This window comes from Melozone crissalis, unplaced genomic scaffold (assembly GCF_028551555.1).
Source record: "Melozone crissalis strain CALT ecotype California unplaced genomic scaffold, PUWL_Pcris_2 ptg000042l_1, whole genome shotgun sequence".
Taxonomy (NCBI): domain Eukaryota; kingdom Metazoa; phylum Chordata; class Aves; order Passeriformes; family Passerellidae; genus Melozone; species Melozone crissalis.
In genome coordinates this window covers 12854242-12879061 of record NW_026535820.1, presented here as the reverse complement: position 1 = coordinate 12879061, position 24820 = coordinate 12854242, and the positions used below count along the sequence as shown (strand labels likewise).

The following is a 24820-nucleotide window of genomic DNA, read 5'->3' as shown; positions in this document are numbered from 1 at the left end:
ACATTTGAGGGAGTACTTTCTTGTACTGTATTCATTGTTTTTCTGATCCTTTGCCTGTCAAGGACTTGAGCAGTCAGGACTAAGATAATGTGATGTGTCATTCTGATCGTAGCAAATACAATATTCAAGTTGGATGCAGTGCAGATTTTTTTTTTTAATGTTTGTACCTGGCTTTTCTGTTGAGATTTCAGAGGTGAACAGAAAGCATTCAGATGTGAAGCATTGGATTTGGTGCTCAATATTTTTCCTCTTCAGAGCAGCTCACCTAAAACTGTTCCAGTATCTGAGTTTTTGGCAACATTCAGGAATTCAGCAGATGTCACAAACTGTTGCTGACAGATTCAGCAACTTTCAGGGGCTTAAAAATGTTGATTCTCCAACTCTTTCTTTTTAAAATACATTGTAATTTTTATGTGTATATATTTTTACAGTTTTATAAATATATAATCTTAAAAACTTGCAAACTTTTTGATGTTTTCTAATATTCCCCTCAAGAGAGCAACACTATTTCAGTCAACAATTTCAGCAGAACACTCTGAAATTATCTGATGAATTTTAGTTATTTGTGTCTCAACCTTGAGTATGTTTCTTACACACCTAAGATGATTATCAAAAAAGCAAAATCTTAGATGAAACTAAAGTGTGAAGGAATCCTGTTACTGTTTCTTTTTCCCCTCCTTATTTTGACCTTATTAATGCTGCCAGGTTATTTATAAGCTACATGACTGCTATGCTAAAACCTTTGCAGGTTGACTGACTGTATTAGAAACTGACTGACTACAAATTCTACCTACAGAAGTGCTAAGTGTAATGCTTTTGTGTCTGTCCCAAATCTCTGTGATGCTGTGCATTAGAGGATACAGCCTTAAATAGTGAGGATAATAGTGGGGGATGACTGGCACTTGATATAAACAAACCTCCTGGTGCTGGAGATTGCCATTTGAAATCCTTTCAGTTGTTCTCTTCAAGTGCAGAATAAAAACATGTATGCAAGGGACTCTACCAAAAGGCATCTGCCAAATATTTCAGCACTCTGCAGCAAAGGTGTTTGTGCTCTCTAGCTGCTCTGAAAGTAGGATTGAGTGGCAAAACGGTTAATTAAAAAAAATAAAATTGTAAGCAACTGGGAATAATCTGCCTCTCTGACTCCTTAGAGTCCCCTTTTCCATTCATTTGTGTTGTAAAACACAATTTCACAGGATTGCTTAAAAGCAAGCCTGCAGCTAAATATTTACCCAAAGGATTTTGTTAAATCTGTTTCAGTGCCTCTGGAAATGAATTCACACCTCTAATTCCTAAGTACCCTTTGCCTCTGGGCATCTGTAGTGAAATGCAGGTATTAGAAGAGCTGAAATCAGTTGAGATAACTGATAACCTGAGTCAATAAGCAATGGATTGAGAAGACAGAATGATCTTTTGTCTCTCTGGGGTTTGGAAATGGAAATTTTTGAGCTGAAAAGTGATTTTTCAGATAATGCTTGAAAAGTGATTTCCGGGCCTGTTGTCAGCCTTCCTTGCATCAGTTAATTGGCAGCTAATTTAGTCCAAAAATGTTGCCCACCAGCACTTCTTCTAATAGCAGGTGGAGAACACCTGAGAAGGCACTTGTGCCAAAAGGCTTGGCCAGCCCCCTTTACTAAGGGAGGAGCAGCTTCCTAACAACTCTAACACTGCTCACAGTCAGCTTGTGTTTTTAATGCATTTCCCTGTTTTATAGGGTGTTACTGTCATCTCAGTCACAGGTCATAGGGAAGTTGGCCAATTCTTCTGTATTTTTCATGTATCAGCCTTTGGCATCTCTTTAACACACAGGAGACCTGAGCCCAGTGCCCAAAATCCAGCTGGATGGTTTGCTCCCTTCCTTTGCTCTCTGTTTGACACTCACAGGACTAAGGCAAGAAGCAAAGTGGGTAAGCTGACACTGAGCACTCTGCTGTTAGGCATCACAACCCCATGATCTAATACAGGGCAACTCTGAAACATCACAAGTCACTAGAGGCAAATGGATGGTTTGGGAGACACAAAACAAAGGTAATAGTGAAGACAGAAGGAGCAGTGGGGGAGTGTGATGTGGCTGCTGAAATAGTCTATTTTGAATATTCTATGTTTAAGAAACTAAATTATGAAATATGCAGGAGGAAAAAACATATCCACAGGTGAGGAATGCAAGATGAGCCTCTGCTGATAAAACTCTACTACATGTTTTTTTATACCACTGAGATTCTCATCCAGAAATATGTCTGGAGTCGCCATTCCACCTCATTGAAAGTAGCATTGGGCCTGCAATATATGTTTCAAAAGATTTACTGGGATAGTTTTAAAAGCCACAGACTGTAGGGCATTCACTGTTTCTCTTGAGAGACTGTCTGCAGCCTCATACATCTTTCACTTCGAGTTCCCCTGTTGAGATCAGACGTTTTCTGTGTTTAAATGTTATTCCTGTTATTCCTAATTAAACCCTGTACATCACACCTTATAATTCTCTCCCCAACATGAACAGCAGATAGCATTTTTATTCCCAGCTCATCAGCATTTAACAAAACTGTATAGATTTGATGTTACTCTCTTCCCAGAAATAAGACTCTCTGCTCTCAGTCATTGGAGTGTTTTCCTATCTCTCTGCCTCTCCTTGCACTCTGTCAATGGCTTCCAGACAACTTGGTGCCTAAACTAGAATGTAATAGTTGAGTGTAGTTGAACCAGAGCCAAACAGGAGGAGGAGGAGGTCTCTTGCTTCCTACTCTGATGTGATGCATTTGATAAGGCAGACCAAAAATACACTGTTGCTTTCTTGCCAGAATACCCAGAAGAATATTAGACATGCTCTCAGAATTAAGCAAATGACACCTGAGGTGCAAATGTACTTATTCTTGTTTGCAAATATCATTAACCAGCTTAGCTCAAATCTGCTTATTACCAGCTCAAACACCTTCAATTGAGATGCCTCTGGACCAGTTTAAGAATTGTCTCTACTTACCAGCAGGGTCAAATTGGACATGGTTTTGTCCAGACAGTGGTGTGGCACTTGTAACTCGCACAGATTTCTCCTTAGAGCCAGTTTCTGCTGCTCTCTGGATTAGGCTGGTGGCATTTCCTACAGCAGTGTCTCAGTGTGTGGCTGGAGCATCTCTCAGGAGAGCTGCTGCTGGCTCAGAGAATGGGTGTTGTACACAGGCCCTCTGGGGGTGGAGGGGCTGTAATTGCAAATTGTCACTATGGCAGTGAATTCAATTCTGCTTTTCTTGTCAAAATCCAGGCCTGTAGATGTTACTGCTCTCTGCAAGGATTCATGTCATGCTCTCACTTTCGTGCCCTAATTGAAGTGTCCCTGCAGCAGGCACGAGTACCTGGATACTGGGCTGCTGTGGTCAGTGCTTCATTCTGAAAGCATCTGTAAAGTGTTTTATCTGCTCAGAACTGATGCATTTCACATAAAAATTGGCTTGTAACAGTTTGCATTGCTACTCTCTGTCCGAGGATATATTGTGCCTTGCAAGCTGCTGGAGGCCTTAGTGCCCCTTGCTTTTCTGTGGGATGTCTCTGTGCTTTCACATTGGCCACCCCTTCCTCTTCTCCTTTCAGCTGTGAGGCCTTCTCATAGGTGATAGCTGTTGAGTTTTGGTGACTGGTCTTTGTAAAATAACTCTTTAAGTGTGGTGGGTCTTGAGAATGGCTTTACAGCCTTTACAGCTCATGCTTCAGTGATTGAGTTTCTCTCTGGAGTGGTTTTTGAGGTGGTTCTCCTGGAACTGTTGTGTTGCATTAGAAGGAAAATGAAATCTTTTCAAAGGAAGAAGGTGTTGAAGAAATAGTTTGAGGACATTTAGTCTTAGGGGGAACATGACATACAGACATGAAGTGCTGTGTGACAGTGTCTTGCCTGTTTTGGCACCTCTTATTTCCTGTTGTTAATGATACAAATGTCATCTTTCCACAAAAGTTGATGCATTGTGTGCATTGTAGAGCAGTGCTTGTGTAGGAGTGTGTATTCTGCCTTGACTACCCTTAAGAGGAGTGTTTCTAAGAAGTGATCTACTTCATTTTACACAAAGAAAAATCTTTAAACAACCATTTGGGGATTTCACAGCACATCAGGAATCTTTGCAGCCATAAGTGCCAGCCTGCTTAGATGTGCTTCTTCTGGGCTTTCATGTGCTCCCTTGTCTTTCTTCACATTCCCTTCTTGCCGTGGGAGAGGTACATTCAGGACACTGAAATTTCTCCAGATGAGAGTCTGCTTACAAGCCCATTTCTAGTAGTTGAAATATTTATGTGGTATTGGAGGAATTTTTATAATCTCAATGTTCATTTGCAATATAATTAATACTGTTTTATTTAAAATGTTCCTCCTCAAGCATATACAACACTAACTCAAGTTTAGCAGGGTCCAACCAGTGTTAGAAGTAATGTGCATTATCTGAGAGGAGAGACACAGAATAGTGAATCACATGTAGCAGCCTGTTTCTGTTGTGTCCATTTACAAGCCATTATCTTTGAATTCAATATTTCAAGCATTAGCTTTCTGTTCTGGCTTAATATATGAGACTATTTGCTACATAATTATATTGTATTTCATTTTCTTCTGTATGCTATTGTAATAATGATACTGCCTAATAAAATAATGTCAGATTTTAATTAGGTTAAAAGTAATTTGTTATATTAGGTTTTTTATTTGAGAAAATGAACTAGCTGATAGTGCATATCAAGCTGTCCATTTTTTTTTTGTTTGCATTTGCTTTCATTTCCTGTTGTCCTTTACCTGTTGAAATAAGGGTGGGGTTTTTTCTTCAATTGTTTTAAGTTATTACAGCCTTCCACAGCCTTATGTCTAACACACTGATGTTCTAGTGAGGACATAATATGCCTTTCTATTTATTAAAAGGACAGTTTTGCAAAAATTTCTGCTCCTAGTTAATAGCTGCACCTTTTTAATCATTGAAATAAATTATCTAGACTAATGTGAAAGGGTGTTATGATAATACTGTGTGAGAGTACTCCAGCAAAGGGAGGCTTAAATTTGCTGGGAGGCAAAGACAGAATACATTTGCATCAAAGACAGTTTTGGAAAAGAAAATCTTGTGCTAACTTTTGTTGTGGGGTACTTTAGGAATAACCAGTGATGTAGGAACTGGCATAAAGTGTATTTCTCTTCATAATTTATAAGAGTGTCATGAATAGCATCTCAACATACATCCAAATAATGAATAAAAGGATGAAGGGGTGAAAGATTCTTCTGTTTCCTAACGCTTTTTAATTCTCTAATTCCTTTTGTTTTCAAAGTGACCTCAGTACTCTGTAAACTTCCACATCACATGCAGAGGAGCTGTGCTCTCTGTTATGTGATTAAAGGTTATCTTTATTGGGAGACACTGACTCCTCCTTGAAGTGCCATTTCCAAGTACATTCCCTTTTATGTAACCTACTGCTTTTAGGCTGCCCTTTTTTCTTAGACATCTATTGAGAACTAAATAGAAAACTTTTGAGCCCAGTTCAGCAGCCTATTCCTCTTTGGCTAAGTATGGTAATTACAATGGAATTCAAGCATATGCTTTGGGTTCAGTGTGTATGTAAAGGTTTTGCAGGATAAGGGCAGGTTAAAGACAGCTTTTGTTGAACAGGAGCCCATCTTGGCTTTTCTATGTATTCATCATTAGAAGACTCAGAAATTCTTCTATTGACCTGTGATTTCTTGTCACTTAAGGTCTATACAAATGTAGGCATCTCATTGCTGGTTTTTATTGCTGATTCTTCTGTTACCAGTGGTACTGCCAGCCTACCTGTTCTGTTCCTGTGGTGTATAATGACTGCATGCTGTATTGCTTGTGTGGTTGTTGAGGGCTATGCAGGCAGGCACTTATGGGACAGGAATGTACAGACCCTCATTTCAGTCATTATGACTTCAGCAGAGTTAGTATCTTAACTGAGTATCTTGAGGATTGAACTTCTTTATAACTAAGGCTGCCTAGTAAAATAATTTAAAAAATGCATGTGAAATTTCTTTTTCCACCACAAAATTAGAGACATAGAGGTGTGATTTTCAATGAGATCTGATACTTGAAAACAGAATTAAAGTTAACAAGTTGACATCTGCTTTCAAAGCATCATCATTTGAATGCAGCCACCAAAACAATCAAGTTGTATTCCTGTTACCCAACGGCCACTCACAGAAGGGATATGGCCAGGTAAAAAAGATAAAATCTTACATTTCTTTATGCCCTTAAAGCAGCTAATTGCTAAAAATGTCTTCTTCAGATATTAGTTAGATCAGCCTGGAGGCTGCTCCTGCTTGCATTAAGGATCTGATTTCTCTCTATGTGAGATTCATACAGATGCAGTAATCAAAGCTTTCTTTGTCTCAGAAGGTATATACTTAACCCAAAATGCTCCTAAATGCCTTAATTCCCATCCTGGTATCATTCTTCTGTCCTAGTGCCTGCTCTCACTGAGCTTCAGGACAAATTAACAGCTACCACTATGAAAGAGTATATGTGAACAATTTCCTCAGTGCCTCATCATTCTTTCATTTGAAATCTATTTTCTACCTTTCTGGCAAATAGAGCTGGAGAGACTAGAAATTCCATGGGATTGTTTTTAAGATTCTTTTTTCTAGCTGTATTGTTTAGATATAGTTCAGACTTTCTTTTCTATAAATCTATTTGTTGTAACATTTCCAAAAATTGAAAAGTGAAAAAACCCCAAAGGTATCTGTTTCAGGCATAAAGATAAAAAAAGCTTAAATACTTCTTGGTTGTCAGTTGTATAATGGAAAACATCCTATCTGATAAGATTTTTTTCAACTTCTCTGGATCAGTGGCTATTGCATTAATTGTTTGGGTGCCAACACTTTTCATCAGGTAAGGTTACATAGCCAGTAGCTGTTCTATTAAGTAATTTGTTTGACTACTCACAGTAATTAATTTTAGTGAGATTTTCCCAGTACATGTGAAGGATCTCAATAATTTCAGCTTCCTAGGAATGCATTTTCTCCTGCAGCCACCATTTGGTTTATTTAGTTGGTTTTGTAATTCTGAGGACATGAAAGTACCTACTGTCCTACAGCAAATAATCATCAAATCTGTATTTACCAAAACCGACAGCTTGTATTATTAAAATTGGCAGAAGCCAAGAAATGCTTCCTAACACAATTGTATCACTGACAGCTTACTCTCAAATGAATTTGGGTTTAATTATGGCAGCACAAGAAGAACTGAAAGATCCCTTTGACTAAGTAGGATTTTAATTATATTTGATATCCTGCAACCTCCTTTTTGTCTCTACAATGGCAAATAAAAAAGAAAGAGGACCAGACCATCAAAGTATCAGATTATCAATTAAATGCTTCCTGTGATAGTCCTTATAGTTTTTATCCCTTGAGTTTCATTACAGTTTTGTCTATGAATTATGCCTTATCTAACTAAGTGAAAGGAGTAGAACTACATATTTGAGTGTTCAAAGGTCATCAGTTCTTTATTGATCTTGGCTTTTAGAAAAATAGTTTTTAAAAGTCATATTTTGAAGGAAAAGCTACAATGCCAGTGAAATACAGCTCCAAAATGAGTTCCTGGGAAAACTCCATAAAAATATTTACACATCAGACAAATCGGATTTGGTATTGTATATCATCAGCTTTTGTGTCTGAGTTTTGGGGGCTTCTTCTTTTCCTGGAATATGTTTTGAGTATAACACAAAATAAATTACCATTAGAGAAGGTTATTCCTAGCTACTCCTTAGTTGAACTAAGGCTCTAAAAGGTCATATATAAAGGAAATTGGCATCTTCTTTATTGTTTTAAAATATTTAATAATATTTAGATTAAATACAACTTTTTAATCCCATTTGAATAGAACTTTGAAATTATACATTTAAATATGTAGCAGTTAGCTGGAATCAGCCCCTAATGTTTATCAGAAGTGATGGCCGTGAAGCCCTGGAGAAAAGTTTTTGGAGTTGACCAAAATTATTTTAGTGGATAATCTTATGCTCTTAAAGATGAAAACATATTTGAAGCACTGAACATCAGTTTTCCTTCAATATTTCATCCAATAAAGTAGTTTCTTGTAGTAACAGGAAGCATGACACAAAAAGAGCTAGAAAAAATTTTTAAGCAATGCCTGTAAGACAGCTTTTTAAAGTTTCCCATGTATATTTTAAGTGTCAAGTAGTCATTTTCTTAAATGTCTTTCTTGTCTGGAGTAGTAAGGTTCTTTAAGAGAAGTTCTTCTTCATGTTGCAGAGAAAAGCGGGAAATTATACCTTAGAAGTACCCATGAAAAGGATGGATGAAAAGTAAGGATTTTGGGCCTTATTTAGGCCTAGTTAGGAAGATTTTGAATTCCTAAACCTAGTGCACATGGAAAACAACTGATGTTTCCTTTGTCATGGCATCCTGCAGTAAAGTGCTGATTCCATACAGTATTAAATATGAAATGGGCATATTTTAACTCTCATATTTTCTGTCTCAAAATTATGCCTTTTTTTTTTATTAATCCCTTCACACTTGTTTTTTAGACCTGAGAGATAAGATTTGCACAGCATTCAAACTGTGCCTTATGGAAATGAGTTGCAGTGGGTCCCTTATTAGGCATTTTTGAGTTTCCCACTAAGGATACAAAACTCCCAAAAGGGGGAGCTGATGAAAAGTATATTGGAAAATTCTTTCTTAAAAACAAAAACACATTTCACTAAAGGAATAAATCAAGACTGAATTTCAATTTTTTTGGTGGTATTAAAATTGAAAAATATGATGAAAATGAGAAGAGTCAGACTTGCTGAGACTCATGTTGGAGATGAACTTAGCAACAGCTTTTGTTTTCTTTCTTCACTGTAAAAATCTCATCTAGATAAAATACAAGCACACTTTGTGAGTGCAATGCAATTATAGCTAGCCTCAGGAAAGAGCACTGACCAGTTTTATTACAGTGCCAAAGATTAGCCCTGGAATGTGAAGCTGAGAGAGGCCTATTAGGGACTCGGTTCATTAGAACATGTGGAACAAGACATTCATAAGGCACCAATAAATCCATTAAGGGGAAGAGGGCTCTGAAATGGCCCTTCAGGATTTTTATTATTAACTACAAGGATTGCTGAGGTTGGTGACGTCAGAAATATGGTTTTAGCCAGCACTTACTGTCCCTTTTAACTCACTGTTCTCCAGTCCAAGTTCACTTTGAAATAAGCAGCCGCAACTGTTGTAGTTAGCAGAGCAGGATCTGCCTAACACAGCTGTATTTGGAGAAAATAAAAGATCAGTGGAAAATCTCCTCTCTCACACTGCCACCAATCCTGCATGAACAGAATCCTGGATGTTGACTACAGCTTTTAAGTTCCTCATAAAGTCACGGTTAGATAGACTCTAGCAGGCTCTTTCATTTTCATAAATCAAAATTTCTAATGCTGGTAAATCCTGAAAAGAAACAGCAGTTTGTTATGTATGAAGGACATTTTGATAAAACTGTCCCAAGCAATGGCAGACAAGAAGCCTGTGCTGCTGAAAAATGGTACTGCTGTCTGCTCAAAGCTGGGTTTAAATATTGACCAGCTGCATAGAAAATAGATTTGTCAACAGCATAAAAAATAGCCACTGAGAAACCAGAACATTTCTCTGCATACTAATGCTTCTAATTCCCAGAGAAATCAAAGCTTCCATCATTTCATGGAAGAAAAAATAGCTTCTGTATCAGGAGTTTGAGATTTCCTCACTAGGGAAATACAACCTGCTCAGACAAAGGGTGCTTGATCCTGGTTGATATTTTCTACCAAATGGGGAAACTTAAACTTCCATCTAGTTGGGTCCCAAAATGCTTCCAAGAGTTTCAGAGCCCCAGCACGCTCAGCTGGACAGGACTGGGGCAGAGAGGTGTTTCTGTTTCCTGTGTCCCTGCTTGGACAGAAAAGCAGCTTTTGTCCAGCCTGAGAGGCTGTCACAAGTGTCACTGGCCGGGATTCGGAGCCTCTTTTTCCAAATGCCCGCTGCATCACAGCCATCACATGGGACTTGATGAATTTTTCATGCCAGAATTAATCAATTTCAGTGGGCAGTTTTCCTCACTGGCGTGTGTCCTGCCTCCCTGGGGCACTTCATCTGTCACAGACAAACAGGATGGGCAGTGCTAGTGGGGTGGCTCTTCTCAGAAACATCAAAATGCATGTGCACGGTTCAGGTCAGGAATTTTTGGGTCTCCTGGGACATGTGTGGGGCTTTCCAGAGGGGAGTGCCTTCTCCAGGCATATAGGCAACCTCTTCTTTTTGTGGTGTGGTGGTTTAACCCCAGCTGTAAAGCAAGGCACATGCAACTGCTGGCTCATTCCACCACCAGCCCCACCCCTCCCAGTGGTTGGTAGAATCAGGGGGGAAAAAGTTAAACTCATGGATGGAGATACAAACAATAATTGAAACAAAGCAAAATATAATAATAGTAGTAGTAGTAGTAGTAGTAGTACTAATAGTGACTCAGAGAGAGTAATAATAATGAGACAGAGATACAGCCTGAGGAAGTGGTACCCACTACAGTGGATCACCACCCACTGACCAAAGCCTAGCCCATCTCCAAGGAGGGAGGGATTGGCACCTCCTGGCCAATTGTCTCCAGTTTATGTAGTGGGCAGGATGCTCTGAGGTGTGGAATATATCTTTGGCCACTTTGGGTCAGGTGTCCTGGCCATGCTCCCTTCCAGTCATTGGCACAGCCTGGGAAGCTGAGCAGTCCTTGACTTGGGGTACGCACTACTGAGCAACAGCTACAGCAACAGTGTGTTATCAACATTATTCCCATATTAAATTCAAAACACAGCACTGTACCAGCTACTAGGAATAAAATGAACTGTATTCTGGTCTGAACCAGGATAGATAGGTTTTTTTGGAGCTAATGATTTAAATGTAGCATGCATTATTTTTATCAGGCACAGACATAGCTTGAGAAATGGAATGTAATGGAAATATACTATTTATGAAAAGAATGACATATAGTACGGCTTAATAAAAGATATTATTTACCCTATGAATACTGAAACAAGAAAAACACTTATTTGTGAGTAAGTTTATTGTAGTACTCATAATCCAAGCAGCACAACAGGAAAGGAAAGATAAATGAGGATTTAGTTCTCATGTTATGTATATTACATTATATTCCCACCCACATTTTATAAACCAGAAAAGTATATTAAAAAATAGACCAGTTATGCTTCTGATACATGATAACCATGAATATGAAATTGTAGTCAAAATAGTTCCAATCAAACTATATTATTTGTTTATTTATTATTTTCTTTCTAGCACTACTAATATCATAAAAGTTTTCAGCTTGGAACGTGAATGAAAACTTCACAGTATCTTTTTCAGAGGCTGGAAACCTCACACTTGGAAAGATTTCTGCTTTGGAATGTCTGTAATATATTGAAGCCTTAATCCCACTCTAATTGGTACTTTACTAATTAGCCTGTGACTAGAATTTTAATTAGATGCATAATAGATGTTCTTACCTGCAGTGGAGGAGGTATCTCCTGGGAAGAAAAGTGAAGGGAAGAAGATAGTGAAAGGAACCTATAGAAGACAAATATAATCTAATCCCTACTATAAGAAATATATACATTAATTAATATTTTTCAAAATTATGTCTCTGGAAATGTATTCTGTTTTTCAAAGCACATTTGTTTTGTGACTTGCTTTTCTCCTGTGAAGAACAAATTGTACTTTGGTTTTTTTCTGTGACATGACTTGTGCTGTGAGCAAACTGAGGAATACTGGAGCACAACTGTAGTTAATTAGCTCAGGGCCAGCCCCAGGGACTGAGGTGGACACATGATGGGCTGGAAGCAGGAGTCTGCAATCTGAGCTGAAGAGTTGAGCTGTGTGCCTGTGAGCTGGGTCACAGGGAACAAGGCTGAAAAGGAGATGCCCAGCACCCTGACAATGGCATTAGTTGAGCCTGGGTTGTAGCATATTCTAGAGTTAAAATGCAAGTGAAAAGCTTGGAAGATGCAGCTGATCCTGCCAATGGAGACTCAGAAGTACCAATACTCTGTAGATGAGCATCATCTATCACTTTTTTCTACCAGGAAAAGACAGGAAAGAAGGATAGAATGTGTCTGTCTGAAAATACTGCCACCACTAATGTTCTCATTAGCTTAATGGCATATACCCTTATAGAGAATTTTAGGATTGTCATTTGGGTGAAGACTGTTTTAAAATCTGCAAAATACCTAGTGCAAGAGTCCTAAAAACATAAATCTGAAGTTCCCTCCTTCTCTGAGGAAACCTGAGTTGTGTGTTTAGAAATATATAGTTATTTGTCAGGCCTAGTAATCCCCATAAGCCCCAGCAGTGAAAAGGGTGATTCAATTTCAGAAGATAATGGGACATTCTGAAAAATGATGATCAGGTCCAGGGAATGTTCTTATATGGGGAGATATAAACAGTAAAAGTAAAGGGAGGATGAATTGCAGAAAACAGAAAAGCAGTTAAAGAATTATTATTTTTCCCTCCACTAAAGGGACACTTCTACAACAGGCTTTCTGGTGGAAGTGGAAAACATACTGTACAATTTGCGTGATTTGAAAAATACTTTTTGTTACTAAATTTTGACTGGGAAAATTCTTCCACATGGTGAATAAGGTCACAGGTGAGCCACATTCCATGCTCTGCAAGATATTTAAAAGCAATAGCTAAGGAATATTTTTCTCTAGATGTCAGTATGAGGCAAGTAAGAACAAAGTTGCACCCCTTATGTTTTTGACAAAATTTGTACAATCACTCTGAGACCAGTAATTACTTCACAAATGTTAGAGAACATTGGTGGAATGAAAACAGCAAATTATTAACTGGAGAAACATCTGTAAGATTTAAGTGTCAGTTGTGTCAAGAAGTGGAAGATGATGTCATCCTTGTGCCAAAATCAAATTATCCCAATCTCAGTCAAATAACACAGGTAATATGTGGTCTGAAAACAAGTTGCACATTGTGGAATAATGCTGAATATAGGAGAAGTCAGAGAAAATTATGATGGCCTATAACCAACTGTACAAGCAATAAGTATTAATCAAAAATTGTGTTTGCTCTGAAGTATTCACTCAACTGCCCTGCCTAGTAAAAGATATTATCTTTTCAAAGGGCTTTATTAACTCACCTGTCCTATGAGATCTGGTCATTTTCCATGGCAAATTTGTCTCCTACTATGAGTTTCATTAGAAACAGAAAGGAGTGGGGAGCTCAAGCCATGGTTAGTGGAATTATATCGCTTTTAATTTTTTATGGGAAGAGATTTAAGGCTGATTCATGTAAAAAAGACATTACTTCTTGCTGTCTAATTAAGATGCTAGTTGGGCCTGGCATATCTTGAGGTATCTCATTTTGCAGGGAGGTTTGAGTCTTCCCTGACACCTCCAAGACCCCAGCTGCCTCAGATCAAAGGCTGAGTGACCACTCCTGTGAAGCACTATCCTGAGAGCTGCTATCTCTGCAGAAAGGGAGGATACATTAGCTCAGACTTCACGCCATGCTACACACATCCCTGTCACTCCTGGGCAAATGGGAGCCTACTTGAATACGGGGTGAACTTGAATATCCCTGCAGAGGCTGCATCCATACCCTTTGTCCCCTTCCTAGTGGGACTGCTGCTCACATCACAAAATATCCATCATAGATAGCACTTTAGCAGAGTCTTTATCAGTACCCTGAAAATTGAATAGGCTGCTTGGAAAAGGCAATTATAATGTACCACCACTTCATTTGAACTGTGCAGTTTGAAAGGGGAAAAAAAACACAACAAAACACCTCTTATGTGATTGCCTTCCCGTCTTTGTGAAATAAAAGGAAACTTGTTTTCTGTCTTGAGTTCTTTGGTGATGGTAGACTTCAGCATCCAGTACTTTTATCCTTCCTGTTGTATACATATGGAGGTTTGCTGTGGGATACAGTGCAGTATTTTTGATAGCAGGCTTGTATAGAACATCTTCTTTATAACCTGGGTAGTGTGATGTTATTTTGCACAGTCTAGTTGACATAAGGATGGAGATTAAAATGCAGGTCAGAAGTTCTAACCAGACTTGGCAGGCAGGAAAGGATATTGGTTCAACAGGGTAATTACCCATAGGAAGTGGTGATGCTGACACTAGTTTTAATTTTTTGAGTGCTGCTAAAGATGTTTATCTTCACTCTGAAAGCTTTGGTCTTTTATAGTTTGAATGCTGGCTGTGAGAGAAGCTGTCACTTTGCTCTATCCAGCAGTAGTGCTCTTCAAAATAGTCGAAAGATTTTTTTCATCTGAAAACAGAAGGAAAATATATTCTTACTTCTGAGCCTTTTTGTGAAACTCATTTAACCAGAGATACACTGCCCTGAATTTCAATGAATATTGGGAGAGTGCTTGCTTGGGTAAATAACATGTATTATGTTATGGAGTAGAGATTTAATTGCTGTTGTTTGTTGTTTTTTTTTTTTTTTTGTCTCCTCCACATAGAATTGGCTAGAACATAGTTTTAGAGACTATAAAATAATATCCGAATCTTTTATGATTTCTTCTCTCTTACATAATTTAAACTGAGGATTCCTTATTTAAGAAAACCTAAAATGAATTTCAGAGCTTGTGTTATGTAAGCCAGTTAGTTACATCAAGCAGAAAAACTGAACACTGCCTTTGGGAGAGAGGGGCGGGAGGGGGAACAAATGCTTGAAAGCAGAGTCCAGAGAATGGAGGACAGTTTGGGGACCAGGTTCTCCACAAAGCACGCCACAGAGAGGCTGGCAAAAGGCACCGGGTACACGTGGAGCACCAGCCAACCTCCAAGGTTCTCCAGGAGCAATTTTGGATGCTTATGTACGTATGTTCAGTCTGGGAATAATGCTTAATGTTTGCACATGATTTTGTCTTCCAGAATGATTGAAGATTGTGGGAAAAGAGGAAATACCATGGCAGAAAGAAGGCAGCTGTTTGCAGAAATGCGTAAGTACTTCCTGGAAATGTTTTGCTGTGATAGACCAAGCCAGTTGCTATGCAATGTCAGTAAAATTTATGCAAGCTTTCCACCTCAAATCTCCCTTGCACAAATGAATATCATGAGACCAAAACTGCACGAAAATGGGCTGATTTGACCTTAGCAGGAAAGAGAGGTTTTCTACATCAGATTTTTTAATTGAATTATTTATCCGTAGTTTTCTTAAGACAAAGATGATGAAGTACAAAGGTTGCAATGAAGAGGGATAAAGGTCTCCAAAAGCTACATCTTTTTTTGGAGGTATCTGTAGTGGGTTGACCCCAGGCAGCTGCCAAACTCCCACATACTTGCTTAATCCCTCACCAGCCCCCAGCAGAATGGGAGAGAATATAGGGAGAGCAAAAGCAAGCAAACTCATTGCTTGAGATAAAGACTTGATTAGGTGACAGAAAGAGAGGGAGAAAATTACAACAGAAACCAAGAGCCAGTAATGCAAAGGTGGCTATTCCCCATTTCCCAAAAGCAGACATGCCCAGCCACTCATGGAACAGTGTCTGCATTGGAATACAAAACTCCCCATCCCCTTCTTTTCCTACCCCAGTTTTATTGCTGAGCATGACATTATATGGTGTGGACTAACCTTTTGGCCAAGTGGGGCATCTGTCCTTGCTGTGTCTCCTCCCAGCCTCTTGCCCATCCCCAGACAGCCCTGGGAGGGGACAGAGTAGGAAACAGAAAAGCCTGAGTGCTGTGCAAGCACTCTTCAGCAACAGCTGAAACAGCGGTGTGTTATCAACACATTTTAGCCACAGATCTGAAACACAGCACCGTGCAGGCTGCTCTAGAGAAAGTTAACTGCATCTCAGCCAGACACAGTACAGGGACTCATGTACTTCATACCTCACTTCAGTGTAATTTTTTGTAGTTCCTAATGAAATCTTGTGTTCCCTGCACGATAGTGTGTCAGGGATGTACCATACCAACAATGTTCCTGCACTTTTGACAGTCATCTCTAATTTCTCTTACAATCCACTCTTTCTCCAGGAAGTTCTGCTGTCAAGTTTGAGACTGTCACTCTGTTACTAGATTTACCTGAGTTTTGTGTGTAATTACTAAGCCTCCTGTTGTCTGTCCCCTGGCTCGTAGTAAACTAGGACAGAGCATCTCCCTGATCTTTGGTGGCAGACTGAGGTTACTTAGGGCATTACTGGGACTGGAATTGTTGCGCATAATGAAAGGCCAGGTGTGTGCTGGTGAATTCAGTGTGTGTGAGCCCTACATCTGAGCTCTCCAAATTAAAGACTTCCCACTGAGATGGCCTACCAAGAACTGGTTTGGCCCATTCCACAGTGTCCACTGGCTCTGTTGTGCCCTGTAATTGTTTTAGTATCATACCGTGCTTCCTGTGTAACGCATGAATATTTCTCACTGATCTTTTCTCTCTGGTGCCCAGTGACAGGACCTGAGGAAATGGAATGAAGCTGTGTCATGGGAGGTCTGTGTTGGGTATTAGAAAGAGATTCTTCACCCAGAGGGTGTTTGGGCACTGGAACAGGCTCCCCAGAGAAATGGTCACAGCAGCAAGCCTGACAGAGTTCAAAAAGCATTTGGACAATATTTCAGGCCCATGGGGTGATTTTTGGGAGTATCCTGTGCAGAGCCAAGAGTTGGACTCAATGATTTTTGTGGGTCCCTTCCAACTCAGGATATTCTTTCATTCAGTTGCCTCTTGTGTACAGCACCTTGGAACCTTGGAGGGAGGTGTTGCATGTTGGCCAGAATCAAAAAATGTATTTGTCCATTAGCAGAACATACTGTAGTTTTAATTATAATTACAGAGGAAGCTCAAGTCAGCGACATAGGTGCCAATAATTTATCAGCTCAAGTCAGTGACATAGTAACCATTAATTTAAAATAGTTTTAAATACTCCTAAAATATTTAGGACTTTGCTGTGAAAATTTGTGGTTTGTTTCCACAGTTTTGAAGGCTGTTTTGATGTTGGATTGTTAAGCAGGAGTTAAGGAGGTATTGGGAAGATCAGCAGCTGGAGGCAGAGGAAGGACTATTTTCCTGTATTACACACCAGTAGTTACAGTCTACTATTTTCTTCTTTCACATTTTAGTATTTTGGCATACTTACTTCAGTCTGGTTTATCTCACGTGTGCTTCCCTTTTCTGTTTGGCTGCCTCTGTTCCTCCACCTACTGCCTGTGTACACAGAGAACTGGATGCTCCAATAGGTAAAATGAGGGGAAAATATTAGGCCTTTGTGGAAAAACTAAATGTATTTTAGCCGTGTTCATAAAACACTGAACTTTGCATTCTGAGAGCCCCTCAGACACCTCTGTGTGTGGAGGGTGCACATCACTGAAACCAGACTTCATCCTGGGATTGCATTCAGCTGTGTGCAAGCCCACACTGCAATATGTGTAACAAAAACCATGTGCTCCTGATGCCATACATATTGTGGGCCATGTGAAGCTTCTTAACATTCTGATAGGCATAAGCCTGTGTCAATAGGTAAACTCCACAACCTGCCAATATCAGAGGAAGAAAATTCATAATATAAAGGCTTTTGCCAGTGTTTTCAGTTCTTGGGACCTACATCTGCAAGTCTGTGATTGAAACCTCACAATAATTGTACAAAGTGGGTCATGCTCCAGACTACACAAGGTAGAAAAGAGGGGGGAAAAAAACAGAAAAAAAGAAGTCCAACTTTCCAAGCCTTTTTAAGTGGGAAGTTTGTCCTGAACAAGGAATAGAAGGATTTGATTCAGACTTTAAATTCGGACCACTGTGATTTCCTCGTATTTTGAGAGATTCAGTTCAGCCCTTTTTGTTTCCTTTCCTTCAAAAGAGGCATCCTTCTAGTTCCAAATTACAAACATTTGTGAATTGATATCATTATCATTATCACCTTCTGTAGAGTCCCGTGATTAAAGCTTGTGTTATAACTCAAAATGCTCTGTTGGACATGAAGCCACTAGGTCTTAGTCTTACCTTAGTCTGACATGCCCAGGTATATACACACTGATGAAGAGTTCAAAATGTGCATCACTGTTGGCACATATTATCCATCCAGAAAACAGCAGCCAAAGTTGCAGCGTGTCCCTTTGTTATTTTTGCAAACTGCCATCAGTGTTACTTGACGTGAGCATATTCAAAGGAGACAGAGTGACGCACTGCCAGGAGGCTGAAGAAAGGAGAGGCCACTGACAGTCCTGTAGAGAAGTTACAAATTTGCTGTCTCATTTGCTGTGCTCAGTCCTGGACATCTTTCCATTTGTTTAGCAGAACTCTCCATCACGTAAGTGATGGCACTTTTCTACAGAAGTCATTTGACAAACAGATCTCTGACTGTGGCAAAATGTAAATCATTACAGAATTAAATCATCTATTCCAGGGTCGTCTCAGCAACACCTACTCCCCAAATAATATCAAAATAATACATCCACTATGTGTGCAAATAGTAAAAAAGAAAAAAAAAACCAGCAGTGTTGCCTACAAATTTGATTTAGAATTATTACGGCAACCTCAGAAGCTCAATGAGCCAGAGTGTCACTTTGCTTTAACTTTTAAACCCTTGTTAAAAGGCTGGAGTTTTATAAAGGATCACCCGAAGCTTATTGATAGCTTTCACCAAAGTGAAGAGGGAAAAAGTTACATTCATTTTACTTTTTTTTCCTGTTAAAAAGGAAAAGCTTAGTGTTGCAAGTTTTATCTTCCCTTTCACCTACAAAGAATTTTCCTAAAGCTATCAATGAGATACCAATGGAGAAGGAAAAAGCCTGTATAATTTTAACAATAGAGGGGACGATGGAAAAACTCACAAAAATACTTCCCATACCTGATGTTAAGCAGTCAAAGGTAATTTCTCCTAGGAGCAGGTGGTGTAACTGGCAAAAGGGAGTAGCTGGGAGCCTTGGGAAGACATTGTGGGAGAATTTGGCCAGGAAAAGAGCAGAATTTGAGGAGAATAGTAAGTATCATTCTCATTTTCATGTCATAGGCCAGAGCACATTTGAAAAATTGGGTCGGAAGGATGACCATGTTTTAAAAAGTGTGGGTGAATGATGCTGCCACAGGCAGAATGGAAGCTTCAGGCAAGATTTATCAGGGAAGGAAGCCCTCCAATTGAGTTACAAGGTGCAGAGAGGATCCCCCTCACTCTGGAAACTCTTTCTCAGACAGTAGTCTGAGTAGAGCTCAATCCAGTCCTAGCCCCCGACTTGGTCAAGAGTTTATTTCTTAAGCATTATATAGATGTAATTGATACTTTATATGACTTCATCATGCAGGATTAAGGATAGCAAACCAAATATATTCATAGGAATAAAATCTTTATTTAAATTGGTGATAATGATGACAATTAAGCTAAAATATTTTAATCAAAATTGTTTACCAGATAGTATAGATATTTATAACGAATTATATTGGTCACTATTTATTAAATAAATCATTTCAAAAATAGCTTATTATTATCAAGTACAGATTGGTGTTACTCACCCATATCAACACTGGGGGCAAATCTCTTCCACTTGGCCTGAAGGAATAGCCTTGAGGGGTGTCCCCAGTCAAGGGAAGAATTGCCACAAATGTATCCAGAAGGAAAGTGTTGAAGTCCCTGCCATTAAAAAATGGAACTGAGCTTTTATAGTATAAAGTGATTGACTATCAGTCAGATGTTTCGTGGCTCCCTTGCCAGCTCAGCAGCCTCAAATAAGTTATCAGTACTATCACTTGTTGCTTTCTTTATCAGGAACTTTGTGTGCCACATCCTCAGCAGTGCTGATCTGTGTCAAGCAAGACTGTTTTTCATGTCCCCAGAAGGTTTAGCTTTGGGGTTGTGGAGTCAGGCTGGTCTCAGCATTCCCAAACATCTGAAGCAGCATGATCCACCTTCTCCATCCATCACTGATAACTTTTGCAAATGGGAGAAAATTTGAGCTGTTTTACCCCCACTTAGAGTATCCTGCTACAGATGGCAACGTGGCCATATGTTCTGCAGTTCAGCTGAGAAATCTCAAAGCATTTAGGAAGCCTGTGTAAAAGCAGGGCTGTATCCCACTCCTCTTGCATCCTGACTGTACCTTGTTTGGATGAGTTTATTGGACACTGTGCCAGGTTCTGCCCCCACACTGGCCCCTGAGTCCTGTCCTTGTTTGTGAGGGAGCTGCCACTCAGTTTGTTCCCATCTCCATCTTTGGGAATGTTACTGGATCTTTATGTTGCAGCAGCCAGGACCAAGCTTTGTGTGGAGCACAGAGCTGACCCTCAGAGGTCTCTGTTGCAGAGAACATACATCCACAAAGTGGAGAAAGGCTGCACAGCCCTTGTCATTGCCCCCTTCTGCAGATTGCCATCAATCTTTATGTTACAGCACAGTATGTTTTCTGGGTTTGCTGGCAATACCTTGCCCTGATGTGGCATGTCAGCTAAAGATATTTGTTATGGGCTTTTTTTGCTGAATATTAAAATTCAGCTGAGGTTTTCCCTGCTGCTGGAGCCTGGCCAGTGTGTCTTTTAGCCTGCAGCTTGACCAGATTGTTCTTCAAAGTGACAGACACAGTGGGCTGACTATTCCTTGCCTTCCTTTCTAAAATTCTTTTAACACTGTAGCTCCTGACATTCCCCTTGTTACTCCTCACTCGTCTCTGGTTTCTCTGCAAAGGAAAGAGCCTTGAAAATTGTTAAACCGAGGCAGCTCGTGTGTCCTCTTTGTTCCTTGGCTTCCCTGCTAGCAAAGAGACACACAGGTCACATTCCACCCAAATGTCACCGTTCTTCTCTTCCACTAGGGGCTCAGGATCTGGATCGCATCCGCTTGTCCACCTACCGAACAGCATGCAAGCTTCGGTTCGTTCAGAAGAAATGCAACTGTAAGTATGCCAGCACTTCCCTCACCTACATTGTTACAAGCTCTCCTCTGCACTCTGCAGTCTGTCCTTTGCACCGCTGACAATCCAGGGCTGTGGCATTGCAAAGGATGCTCATCAGAGTGCCTGGGCAGGCTTCAAATATTAACCTGTTTATGTAAGGAACTTGCCTCAAACATGCCAGTGATTCAGTCATAGAAAGGTGGGGCAGGATGCAGGCCACAGCTTTAATTAATAAGTATGTAAACTGCATTCTCCAATGTTCTTGTGAAATAGCATTTGTGAGTTTCAGCAGGGCTCTGAAAATTAAATGCTTTTATAGCAGCTCTGTGAGAAAAAATGCTGCTTTTAGTCCTCTTCTATTTAGGGTGCAGCAAAGTAAGTGCAATGTTGGTGAGACCCCTCTATTTCCAGAAGGCCAGCTAAATGCAGCTCTTCTGAGAGACTGAACCTGCTTGTAATCTCTGCATGTCTGTCTTACTCCTTCTAGGTTTTATTGGGAAATTTCTCACTTGATTAGTGACCTTTTTTAACTTCTCTTCTGAGATTCAGTCTTTTTCCCTTTACAGCTGCATTTTCTATTAGCACAGTCACGTGCTGTGAGCTTTAAAGGTGAAATACATATAAAATCTGTAATGGAGTGTATCCTTTCTTCTCCATCCTAAATAGTATGCAAATACTTAGAAAGGCAGATTTGGGTATATGTGCTTTACTGGGCCTTTCCACACCAACTTAAAAAAATCCCCTAACCAAGGGCACTCTTGTCAGCAGTAACAGTAGGGAGAGGACCAACACAGAGAAAACAAGTATTTTAGTCCTCACATACAGACTAGAATGACAACCTGGCTATGCTTGTGTTGCACACAGTGGTAAGTATGTTAAAAAATGCTCACTGTAGACAGAGATTTACCACCCTGTTAAGTTCCTAGTTTTGGGGTTACATCGGTCTGTGTTACAGAAATGTTTATCTTATGCTGTCCAAACATACTGGAGAGGCCAACTTGTAACGAAAAATACTTTGGAGAGTATTTACTGTGTTATTAGCCATGGAGCTGATCGTTTAATCACTTTTGTAGCACACTTCTCATATTTTTAATATGTCCTTAGCTGAAGTATGAATTGAAGGTTTGGTATCACATTATAAGCAATCTGCCAGACACAAAACCCAGGGGGGGTTAGTACCTGCCCAGCAGCTGGCTTCTCCCATTCAGGAGCAAATGTGTTGAAAGACGCTATTATGTTCCATTCAGTTGGGTTTTTTTAAATCTTATGTTTAGGAGGATGACATTTTCACTTCATTTTCATGGTAACAGAATACAGTAGTCTGAGGTGACAAAAGTATCCAATTAAATGGATGGTGGTAGCAAAGTATGTGTGCAACTGCATGCAAAGCAAATTAAAAAAACCCCAAGGGCTAACAATAGCCTCATTGCTGGGAATGTCTGTCTGGCTGGAAATATACTGGTCGTTAATTTTAATTTTGTGCCTCTTATTTATGAGCTGTGATCTGCTTTTGTGGAACTGTTGGTTCTCCTCATAGAGAATTAGTGCAGATGCCCTGCAGTTTGCCAGCTTGTACCAAGTAGCTTGTGGATGGGACTCAGCTTCTGGTCTCCATTGATAACCTAGGAGGAGTAATTTGCTGATCTTGTTTGAAGATTTATACTGTATCACTCTCTCCTTAAGGAAAAAAAAGTAAAAGGAGAAACTTATAATGTCATGCCAAGTATTAGGTTCAGTGCAACTTAAGAAATAGTGCCTGCTGCTCTGGAACAGGCTGGATTGTGTGTGTCTTTTCACCATCAAGTACAGTTTCCTTCTTGTTGTTTTGAGTAGACTGCTGCTCTCCCAGATAAGTTTCTCTTATCAATGGGAAAAGAAGTCATTCATTCACCTGGCAGGTGTTCAAGCAATGGCTGTCCAAGAAAGAGCTGCTAAACATAGAGCCACTAACTGAGCACTGCCCTTGAAATGGTTAATATCAGACCTCTGGCTCATGTCAGCTACTGTTTTGGGGTTTTTTTTCTCCCTACAGATACTGTCATTATGCACCACCCAGCAGTAATGAGACAAAAAAGAAAAAGGGGTCATGGGGAAAAAAACCCTTTCTGCTGCATCTGTGCTGCTGCATTTAGGGTAGACTATAACAAGAAAAAAGCTCAAAGACAGTTCTGCTCCACTCCCAGTGCATAGCACCTCCTGTCACTCAAGCCATCCTTGTCTTCTTTCAGCTGTGCCCTCCTGCCCTGCCCTGGCACACTGGCCCAGACTTACTCTAGAAAAATGGCTCGGAAAGACTGCATTTGAGGGGTTCTTTTAAAGAGCTAATTTAATAAATGGCTGAGAGCTGCTCTTGGCTACAGGCTGAAGGTGTGTGAGGATGGAAGCAGAGAGCTGCTTTGACTGCCAGAAGTGTTTATTCCAAGGAAAGGAGAGCAGAGGCTTTATTAGCACCATCTTTTTTACCCGGAGGTGCCCATTAGCATAGGCAGTCATGGGATATCATTTAACAGGCAGCTACACTTATCACACACAGAGCACTGTTTGTTTCTGCTGCCTTTAATGCAGACACAGACACAGGTTCATCTCCTGGTCTCCCTTTGAGAATTCTCTCAGAAAAAAAAAAAAAAGTTTTTTGCTGAAGCCTTCAGCACCAGGCTGGGTTTTACTGGCTAAGTAGGCAGTGTGCAATGGGCAAAAATCATATTCTGAGAGCCATTCTTTCTTGCAGAGTTTCTCCTGAAACTAGGTAAATTATCTGGGTAAAAATGAGAGAGAACATGACTATTTATCACCTTTTACCAGAATATCACTACGTATGTTGCACCTTGAGTACTACCACTGTTGATCAAATAATTTTGCTTTGCAAAATTATTTCATTTTCATAAGAAGAAGATTCCTTTGCAGATATTTAGCCAACAGTCTTCAAAATTGCAACTGTATGTCTTTCTGACAATTCTATACAACATCGGTTAAATACTCTGTTTGTGGAAGGTACTTCTTTTATAAAAATGTCTCTGAGCATTTTAAAGTGACAGTTCAAAAACAATCATCAAAGTGTGAAAAAATCATTATCGGTCATTTCAATTATTTGTCAAACAGGATGGAATTTAATCCAGCCCAGCCTTATTCTTGAGAAAAGCAAAACATTCTTCTTAAGGACTCATAAAAAAAGGTAGATAAATTTGAAAAAATCTCTGATGTTATCTTTCAAAGAAAAATTCCTGCAAATTTAAGCATTCCTCTTTACCTAAGTTAACCCTGCAAATAAATAATAAAAACATTTACAAATTATTGTTACCACACCTCTGCATCTGGTAAGTGCCCAAATGTGGGATACAATGTGTTACAAAAATCCCAAAAGCAGGAGACATGCAAAATTCTGAATGCAGAAATCCTAAAAGCTGGGAAAGCTTGTTAATTCACCATGAATATAAACTAATTTTGTGCTTTTTATTTCTGCTGACAATTTCTAAAATTGGAAATAATGAAAAGAGAAACTCTGTAGGTAATGTAGGTACTTTTGAGGATTTGGTGGGAATAGAAAGAGATAATTGCAGACTACTGGCTGATTGCTTTGCAGAATTCCTGTAGCAATAGACCTGTTGCAATAGCAATAGTCTTCCCTTAGTTATAAATACCAGCACAAGACATAGATGCCTTTTTTGGGAAAAAAAAAAAAAAATCAAATAAATACTAAATTCTGGAGAAGATATTGAGATTTGGGCATGAATATTCCAAATGAATGTGAAAACTTGTGGACAGATGACCTTGGAGAACACATTGCTGGTGATTATGTCATCTTTAAATCCCAGAATGTAAAGCCAGGAGTGTATGAGCTGACTGTGGCCATTTGGACTGTGGCCACTGGTGGATGGCTTTGGATATAGTCTTGGAAATAGCAGCATCCTAATAATTTGAGGTTAAATTTTATTATTTGGGGTAATAAAAGCAACTAGGAAGCAGGTGCAGATACCTGATGAAACATGCTGCATGTTTATTCCAGTCTGTACTG

At 39.5% G+C, this 24820-nt stretch overlaps 1 protein-coding gene across 10 annotated transcripts in view; it reads left to right on the top strand.

Annotated features, from left to right (window-relative positions):
• DTNA (dystrobrevin alpha) overlaps positions 1-24820 on the top strand; it is a 224012-nt gene that overhangs the window by 111159 nt on the left and 88033 nt on the right. For 7 of the 10 annotated variants that reach the window (XM_054285381.1, XM_054285382.1, XM_054285384.1 and 4 more), the window contains 2 exons: positions 14869-14936; positions 20728-20808. In XM_054285381.1, the coding sequence (XP_054141356.1) occupies positions 14870-14936; positions 20728-20808 (148 nt within the window). In that variant the 5' untranslated portion in view covers position 14869. Of the gene's footprint in view, positions 1-14760; positions 14782-14851; positions 14937-20727; positions 20809-24820 lie in introns of those variants that run through there. The other 3 variants (XM_054285379.1, XM_054285391.1, XM_054285383.1) reach the window with 2 other exon arrangements.